Below are 9,654 nucleotides of genomic sequence, written 5' to 3' on the forward strand. Positions count from 1 at the left end.
GAACTCAGAAATCCACCTGCCTCTGCCTCCCGAGTGCTGGGATTAAAGGCAATAAGATACTTTTTTTAAAAATAAAGAAAAGGTAACTGTGGGTTAGAGAGATGGCTCAACAGCTAAAAGCACTTGCTGAGTTCAGAGGACCCGAATTCAGTCCCCAGCACCCACATCAGCTCACAATCACCTTTAACATCAGTCAGCTCCAGAGGGATTGACTGCCTCTGCCCTCTGCACGCATCCACTCATACACGCACACAGCCCTCCCCTGCCCTTACAAAAAAATAAAAATAATCTCAAAAAAGAAAAGGGACTCTGGCTAGTTCTACTACAAGAACAACACTGAGAAATAGTCTAGCATAGACGTGCTGTATGTATTTCCTAAGCTTACTGGGATAGAGCACAGCAGGGCACGCAGGTGTAGGCTTGAGGTCCACTCTGTGAGTTGGTTCTCTCCTTCCATCTTTATATGGGTCCTGAATTCATGTGACTATGCTTTTTTTAAAAAGCAAGTGCCTTTACCCGCTGAGCCATCTCACAGGCTATTTTTCTACTATTTTCCCACTAAGCAAAACCCATCATAAACAATTCACTTTCTTCTAGGTGCTGGGGTTTGAACCCAAGGTCTCTTGAATATTGGGCAAGCATCTACCCCTTAGTCATCGCTGCTCTGACTGCTCACATTTATTCACAGTTAACAAAACAGGGCCCACAGAGAAGTTAAGAGCTTTGCCCTAAGCCTCATAACGTTGTAAAAAGCAGAACCACGTTTTGAAACTAGGCAGCTTGGGTCTCCATCACTACCTGATGCTGCTGCTCCTTTGTAAGGTCAGGATGTGAGGAGCTAGGGGTGGTTCTCTGAGGGGAGGACCTGAGAGAGACAGAGAAGACAGACTGCCCGAAGGACACTTGCTTCGATATGGCTAGCAGCACTGAGCCAAGCAGGCCACGGATGTCCCAGGTACTGCAAGGCCTGCCTCTAGCCTCCTTAGGGATACTGGTCCACCGTACCCATGTTCCTGTATCCAGGACAACCAGCCTCAGCAGGGTCCAGGCAGCATGTGTGCATACGGTATGGGAGAGAGTGACAGAGTTCACCCACCTGGTGCACACAGACATTGCATTTGTCACAGAAGACCATCTCGTTGCCATCCTCGCCTTCAGGGGAACGGCACACGTCGCAGACAACGTCCTCGTCGTACTCGATGCCCAGCCCCTCCTGTGTCTCAATGGCCTGTGCCATATTCTGATGGCACAATGTCTCTAGCTCCTCTAGGACACGCTCTAACGTCAGCTCATCCAGCTCGGGCTTCTCTGTGGGCAGGATGGCAGGGGACACCGTTAGCAGCTCAGGAGGCTTTGCAGCCATCAGGGCAAACGTTATTAGTGGTGTCCAGGGTAAGACTCCATCCATCCATTTACAGTGGTGATCTTGGTCTCAGCTACATCTGGGACAACAGACACACCCAATCCCACAGGTTCCTGCCCATCACGACCACCTCACTGTCTGCAGTCTGCCATCACCACTCACACACATGTGTATGTGTATACGATGTAGGGTGTGTCTGGGATGCAGCTGGTTCCATGAGGAATCTCCTACTTGCATGCACTGTGTGGGTATCATCTGTATGCACACGAAGATAATGGCTAAGCTGGTCTTTTCTGGGACATGTCAACAGGCTTCATCTGAGAGATCGATGCCCATTAACCCGATGCTTACAGATTATTCACGTGGCATTGAGTTATATGCTATTTTTCACCTCCACCTGACAGCTGTAGATACTTGGGAGGCAGAGGCAAGGAATCCCACACCCGTCCGTAAAGCTGTTGGGATGTGCCCCAGTCACGGCCACCGGAGGTATAGATACTAGAGGGGCCAGGATGAAGATCCTCCCTGACATTTGCAACCAGGTACCCGGTGTAGAGCGTCACTTACCCATCTCCTTGAGCTCCGAGTTGAGAAGCTCCAACCAGTACGCATCGATCTCATCTAGGTCGTAGCGGCTGCCTCCTGGCCAGTCAGGATGGGCACCCTCGCCAAGTGTGGGGCTATCTGGGGACATCTGCGTGTGGGGGCCTGTCAGTGGTGGGAGGAGCCTGGGAAACGGACAATGGTAGTGGTAAAGAGAGAGGCCTTAGCTTGTCCTCAGTCTGCCTGGCTGAGGAACTGGTAGCCCAAGGTAAGATGGGTGTGAATGAGATGCCGATGCCCGACCGCGCCCATCCCCTCACATCCACCTCCATTCGCATTTCTTTCCTTGTTGCCAGTCTGCCTTACAGACTCTATTCACTGTGGATCTACAGGAACAGTAGGCCCTAAGGGCTGTAAGGCAGAGTGAGGACCCTGTGGGAGTGACATGGAACCCTGGCTCACCACAGTAGCATCTGCTCGGCCCAGCCGGGGTTATTCCCAACCTGGACCAGCCCTGCCTGGTCCGCAGGAGGTGTCCCAAATGCCATCCTGGTCAATGCCCTGTGCCAGCTACTTGGGGACAAGTGAGACAGAGCCAGCTGGATTCTAGACCTTTTGGCAATACCCCTCCAGGCTAGGACCAAAGATTGATTGTATGGCTTCATAATCCCTGGTCCCTCCTCACCAACAGCCTATAGGTGTCATGGTCTTGAGGTTGCTTTCCTCAGGAGTCTCAGCTCCACGGGGCTCTACTATAGAACCCAGGAGCGGGCTGTCTGGATTCAAGGTCTACGGTCATGGTGACATGCTGGTCACACGCCTGGGCCCTCCCATGAACCACACAGGCATTGTGTTGCCTTTACTGCTACAGCTTGCCTCTCCAAACTACCAAGCTCTAACACTGCCTCAGAGCTCATGCTAGATCAGCCTTCCCTTGGGGCCAGGGACCTGCTGCAGACACCAAAGCTCCCTTGAATGTCTGTTCCCTCCAGTTCCCGGGACACTAACACAATCTACCATAGGTACTTGGTGAGAAGCTAGCAGAGATTAACAAAGAAAGCTCTTAGCCAAAGTGCTAGCTAGGTAGGTAGGTAGGAGGGGTAGGCTGACTCTGTGTGTGTGTGTGTGTGTGTGTATGTAAGATTGCTAGATGTCAGTCACCTTTCTCCCCTCCGAAATGGAGAATAAGAGGCATTTTGGCTCAGGTGGGTGGGGTCCTCCACGCATCTGTGTGCTACCGGTCAGATTCTGAGGCCAGTTCAAAATGCCAGGCCTTCCCATACCCACTGGTTGCCATGGTTATTGTCTGGAGCCTGGCCTGCATCTGGCCAGCCCTGCCAGGCCTGAGAGGCCCCACACTTGCCCAGGAGGCCTCCTGGGGTCGGAGCCAGGGCTTGCCAAGGGCTGTGACTCAGCTCAGGCTGAGCAGAGGAGGGAGGGTTCAAGATGGCACAAGGACAGGGGCTGAGCTGCAGGGAGGGCCCCTGGCTTCAGGAAATGCCCCGGTGTCAGAAAGGGGACAGGAAGGATGCTGGGTACAGGGAGCCAGGGGTGTAAGCAGAGAGAAAAGACCGTAGGCTTGGAAGTCACGAGGACAATGAGAAGGGGTCAAAGGCTAAAGGTTAGCGCCACCACCCCACATGAGAAGAGTCGTAGGTGACAATGATGGCCGGACCCTCCTCCCGCACCAAGTGAACTATCTCAAACAGAAGCCAACACCAGCGCCCTCAGTCCAACCAAAAGCTGCCTTTCCCAAGAAACTGTCACTTCAAATGAGCGTCTCTTAAAAGCACAGCCTGTAATTTTGTCACAATCCAGCTTTGTGTGCCCTAAACATACACTTAGTCAAGCGTTTGGGCATCCCTGTCTGAACAGCCACCTACTGCCAAATACCAGTCACACCTGCTTGCTTCACTGGTGCCGCCTGGCTGTCCCTTTGGGGAGCCAGAGTGGAGGGACGCACACCAGAAAGAACACTTCTCCCAGGCGTGAACTGACCTGACCCTAAGCCAACACCTCTTCCTCAGACACAGCAGACAGAATGAGCTGGACGGTGTGGAAGGAAAGCTTCTTCAAGACCTACAGGGGAGAGCAGGGGCTATCCCGGAGATGTAGACAGACGCCACAGGTTTCTTTTGCCATGGACCAAGTCTAAAGGGACACTGCAAATCCTCAGGGGCGGATTTTAGGCCATGAGGTGACCACAAGTAGACAAAGGTCACGGAGGGGCAGAGGACTCAGGCTGGGATGGTGTCTGGGAGAAGCGTAGTCAGAGGGTACGCAGGCCTAACACTCTTACCTTAGGCCTCACAGGGACAGCCCAGGGTTTGTTCCTGTGGTCTGTCATTTCCTGGCCCAGAGGCCTACTAGGCCCCATAGGAAATTCCCCTGAATTTCCTGACTTCCTCATCTATAAAGTGGGGACAGTATTATGTACCTTACAAGTATGGTCCCTGAATGATGTTGAGAGGCGCTCAGTATCCCCCACGGTAGCTACCATAAAGACTTCCCGGAGGCTGTGCAGTGGGGAGGCACTGGGATCAGTGGGAAGCTGGGAAGCAGGGATGTGATGACCCTCTGAGTTTTAGAGTCTGAAAGGACACAGTTGCCCATCTCAGCACGTCTGGTCTCGGTACAGTGGGGGCTCTGCATGTCTACCTCATGCCAGCCACGCCCAGCCATGAGGATCCTGTGGATGTACTCCATTAGTCGAATGACTGCCCAGCACATGAAAAAGCTCTGCAGGCCATCCCAGCACCATGTAAACGGGATGTGACGGTCATCCTTGGATACACACCAAGTTCAAATCCAGCCTGGGACACATAAAAAAAGATAGCTACAACGAAACAACTGAACCAGATGAAGGCTGCTGGGACCCCTGGAGGCCAGGACAGCATGGTTCATCTCCATGTCATCCGATAAAGAACCCTATACACAGACTTAATGAAGTCAAGCCACCAGGGTAGGGGCAATTGCAATCAACTGTCATGCTGCACATAGTGACAACTTGGCCTGAGAATTCTCACTTAACCCTGACTCCCCCACTGTCAGGTGGCCACTGGTGTGAATAGCATGACGTTTCACAGAGGAGCAATCTACCTGCCTCAGAGAGACAAGGTCAGGGCACGAAACCCAGTAGGATCTTGACCCTTGTTACAGGCCCCAGAAGGGGATCCATCTGTCCATCGTCTATCTGTCCATCATCCATCTGTCCATCCATCCATCCTGATTGTCAGAGGGCCTAGACACAAACAGGCCTTCCCACCTCTGGTCTGTCCCCGAGTACCTAAGTTGGACTGAGCCTTCCTAACCTGCATGCCTAGCACAGGGCTGGCGCGAAGCAGGCTCTTCATACACGTGGCTGCTAGCAAGCAATGTTGCCAATGTCAAAGGAGGGGGATAGCCGAGACTTTTGCCCCAAGTGTCATCTACTTGGTCTCGAGCCAAAGTCATGAGGCTGCCAATACCAGGAAGGGGCATTAACACTAGGCTGATCAATTCAGGTGAGCTGGTGGGACGGGGCCGCCGGTCCCTTCAGGTTGCAGAAATCAAACACTTGATTATATTCTGTAGTCTGAGGCAAGACCGTCTGTGGTTACATTCTGACTAGAGTCCCTGCCCACAAGACCAGCAGGCTACGAAGCCCTTGGGGATTCTATTCTGGCCCGGCCCTAGTAGGACAGACACCTCAGAGGCTGACACTGGCGAGTGCTTCTTAAGTTTCTATTGGGTGACGGGCACTAGCTCTGTCCTCTAAAAATATCTTTAAAGAACAACATGGCTTATTTTCATGGTAATTGATGGAAAAAAAAAAAAAAAACCCTGGAGATTCTCTCATCTGCTCTGCCAATGTGTGCAAGGGTAACACTCTATTAGCCATTTCTGTCACATCTGCGACATGCAGGTCCCATCCCGAGTTTTCTAAGAATCATTGACCAGGCCTTCTCCACCCATAAGGAAAACAGGTGTCACCCTTCGTTCAGAAACAAGAGAGATTATACGTCTGGTTCAAGATCCTACTGAAGGCACGAGGCATCTATCTGGATCCACATGATCTGGTTTCAGAGCAGAGTACAAACCCAAAGCCTCATGGGTGACCCTACCAGTGTCTCTGGAACAGGCTAGGAAGGAATCTCAGAACTGGTAGATCCCTCACCAAAAACCTACCTCAGGTTCATCCCCTGCCCTGGTGGTCCTAGCCTGGCCACCTGACTCACCTCACCACGGGCTCTGGAATGGCCTCCGCTCCAGCAGGCACCTGCACCCCTTTCTCCCACTCTTGCCGCCACGGGTCCGCCAGGATGTAGTAGTCATCCGGGCTGAGCTGGTATGAATCTGGGATCTTCATGGCTGTGATCAAGTCTGTCCGGAAAACCTGCAGACGTGAGGGAAAAGAGATATCAGGATGCTTCAGAGAGGAGGGCTTCATAGGTCAGAGGAGCAGGCAGATAAGGCAGCACACAGTAGGGCCAGTGGAATGGCTAGGCAGGTAATGGCTCCTGCCGCCAAGCCCGATGACCTGAGTTCAGTATCTGGGACCCACGTGGTAAAAGGAAAGATTCTGGCAAGTTGTTGTCTGCATCACAGAGTAGAGACAGGTTAAGAAAGACCGCCAGGGCTTGTAGATTCCTCACCAAAAGAAAGCAGACTCCTTATCTTTCCCAGCCCCATGACCCCAATCTGACCCCTTAGCTCCCATAGCCGGACAGCCAGACACACAGCAGAACCTCTAAGAGTAGAAAGGTCCCCCTTGAACTCAGTGCTACTGCTTTCTGAGTGTTCCGGGGACTCTCCCTAGGAGGTTTACAATTGTGCTACAGATCTGCACCCAGAGGCACAACCCTACATATAAAATATAAGGCACTCTAGTTCCGAGAAGGAAGACCTGGCTCTTACACAAAGGGTAAAGCAAGAGGCGGGGGCTTGGGGCAGCCCAGTGAGAAATTTCACTGGACTTCCAAGTTCCCTCAAAGACACTTGCATCCCACCTTAGAGCAACCCTTGGTTGGTATGTGATGGGAGAGAAAGACCTTTGTCTTCCTTTGTCCTTAAGTCTGTCCCAGGACTGGAGAGAGGGCTCAGCGGTTAAGAGCACTGCCTGCTCTTTCAGAGGTCCCGAGTTCAATTCCCAGCAACCACATGGTCTGATGTCCTCTTCTGCTGTGTCTGAAGACAGCTACAGTGTACTCATATATATAAAATAAATAAATAAATCTTAAAAAAAAAAAAAAGTCTGTCCCAAATTTCCACAAAGCCACGTCTCTTCTGCCACCAACCTGCCTTCTCACTAGAAAACCTGTTCTTCCCGTTGTTCCTCCGAATCTCTACCCGAGAATAACCTTACTCAAGTCCCAACTTTCCCAGTGGTCATCACTAATCACAAGTTAAGGGCGCATACACACATCATCAAGAAGGCAGAAACCACTTCAATCAAGATCCCTCTAGGCTTAAGCCCCACCTCCCACCCCAACTCTTTTGCAAAGTCAACACCCATTGTTGAAGTGTAAGTCAGGGGCTAGATCAGTTCACTTGACCCTCTGGATGCTTTTGACAAACCCTTGATAAACCCACTCAGCTGTAACCCACTGCCTACTGGGACCAGCTCCCTGGCTGTGGGCGTGCGCCTTGCGGAATGGAGGACCATAACCACAGGAAAACAGCAGAATGGGTTCATCAATGGACCCAGAAGCAGCATCTCACAGAATCTAATTAATATCTGCGTCTAGCTGCAGAGGGCTCTGACTTGAAAAAAAGGTCAAGTTTCTTGAAGACTCTATTTGCCAATATAATTTAATTGTTAAGACTAACACCCTAACATTTAATTAGGGTGCCAGTGTGAAAAAAAATTAAAACCAGATTAGATTAAATGCTAATTAAACAGAAGATGGAACGGGGCTAGGATTTCACAACCCCGATAATTTGCATATCTTATTAGCAAGCAGCAAGACAGCTAAAGACAAGAGTGCAAACTCAGGCAGCCTGAGAGGCGAGAGGCAGTGGCTTGAGGCCGGTGAGAGGCCTTCCCCACTGGGGCTTCTGGAGAGGGTGTGGCTTGGCGTTGCAGAGACCGGGTTATTTCTCTCCAGGCTTCAACACAGGTTTGTACAACCAGGGTCTGAGCTGATGTAGAACTGCCTGTAACTTCTCAGCGGGACATCCCAGACCCTGCGGCTCTGATGCCCCAGGGACCCAGCGAACCGGGACACCACATCTAGAAATGAACCTCTGAGGAGACAATGTGGTTAGAAAGAAATACCCTGGTAATAAATAAATGGCCAAGGTTCCAGTACTCTGGAGGCAGAGGCAGGAGGATTTCCTCAAGACTGCCTGGTCTACAGAGTGAGTTCCAGGCCAGCCAGATCTACACAGGGAGACAAATTCAACAATAACCGAAGTGCTTAGGGATGTAGCTAAGTTGCTTGCCTGACCTGACCAAAGCTCTGGGCTTTGTCTCTAGCGCCACATAAAGCGTGGTGAGACACGCTTGTAATCTCGGCATTCAGGGATGGAGGCAGGAGAAGTCGGTTCTAGACCATCCTTCTCTACAAGGTTCAAGGCCAACACGAACAGCAGGAGACCTTGTCTCGAAAAATAAAACCAGAGGCCAGCCTGGTCTACAAAGTGAGTTCTAGGACAGCCAAGGCTACACAGAGAAACCCTGTCTCAAAAAACCAAAAAAAAAAAAAAACAAAAAAAAAAAAAAAAAAAAAAAAAAAAATTAAACCACCCTGCTGCTTCCTCACCCTGGAATGTACCTTAACTGTCACCTCCTCAGTGACCTCAACCATCAGCTCTGGCACCGCAGGGTACCCTCTTCTAATCACTCATACACAGTGACGTCATCTGTTTTACTTGCGAGATGTTTCTGGTCCTCTCTGTCATGCATTGCTCGGCTGTTAAGTGTGTTCTCAGTGCCCGGCACCGAAGACAAGGGCCTTGCATGTGCTGTGAACACTTACAGAGTGAGATGCAAACCAGAGAGATCCCAGAGCCGGAGACCCTCAACCACATGGACCTGCATGAGGCTTCTGAGCGCTCAGCAGCCCCCGTTCCTCAGGGCCTGATGTCTCCTGGCCAGTGAAAAGCTTGTGTCACAGTTGGAGTGACCAGGTCTCAGTGGTAGAGCGGCATTCCTGACTTAGACTCCCAAGTCCTCAGAATGGGAAAGGACCTGGGGTCCTTTAGCAGTGTGGGCCAGGTTATAAGACAGTTCAAAGTTTTGTCTCCACCGCAAGGGAACAAGTGATGGGACACTAGGGTCTCTTTCAGGCAGGACTCAGGAAAACACAAGCAGGAGCACTTGCCTGTATCAGCTACCTCTCAGTGGGCAGAGATAGTATAAGAGCTGTGCATCAGGATTCTTCAGCTGGGGATGGAGCTCAGTAGGCATCATGTGCACCTAGTGTGCCCACAGGCTTGGGTTCAATTCCCAGCACCACTGAAGTCGGGCACAATGAGGATGCACACCTAGAATCTGGGCACTCAAGACATAGAGGTAGGGAGGTTAGACGTTCAAGGTCGGGCAAGAATGGCAGCTCAGAAGGTAAAACACTTTCCATACAGGCCCGATGCCCTGCCTTCAAACACTAGAAGCAGAGTTGAAGGAGAGAAGTGACTTACAGAAGTTATCCTCTGGCCGGGCGTGGTGGCGCACGCCTTTAATCCCAGCACTTGGGAGGCAGAGGCAGGAGGATTTCTGAGTTCGAGGCCAGCCTGGTTTACAGAGTGAGTTCCAGGACAGCCAGGAC

General features: G+C 51.3%; 1 protein-coding gene across 9 annotated transcripts in view; it reads right to left on the reverse strand.

Moving 5' to 3' along the window:
* Positions 1-9,654, reverse strand: part of Jade2 (jade family PHD finger 2) — a 45,732-nt gene that overhangs the window by 15,763 nt on the left and 20,315 nt on the right. For all 9 annotated transcript variants that reach the window (XM_029546229.1, XM_029546234.1, XM_021213091.2 and 6 more), the window contains 3 exons: positions 6,124-6,281; positions 1,931-2,091; positions 1,097-1,308 (listed from right to left, as the gene is read on the reverse strand). In XM_029546229.1, the coding sequence (XP_029402089.1) occupies positions 1,097-1,308; positions 1,931-2,091; positions 6,124-6,281 (531 nt within the window). The remainder of the gene's footprint in view (positions 1-1,096; positions 1,309-1,930; positions 2,092-6,123; positions 6,282-9,654) is intronic.

This window comes from Mus pahari, chromosome 14 (genome assembly GCF_900095145.1).
Source record: "Mus pahari chromosome 14, PAHARI_EIJ_v1.1, whole genome shotgun sequence".
In the NCBI taxonomy this organism is placed as follows: Eukaryota; Metazoa; Chordata; class Mammalia; order Rodentia; family Muridae; genus Mus; species Mus pahari.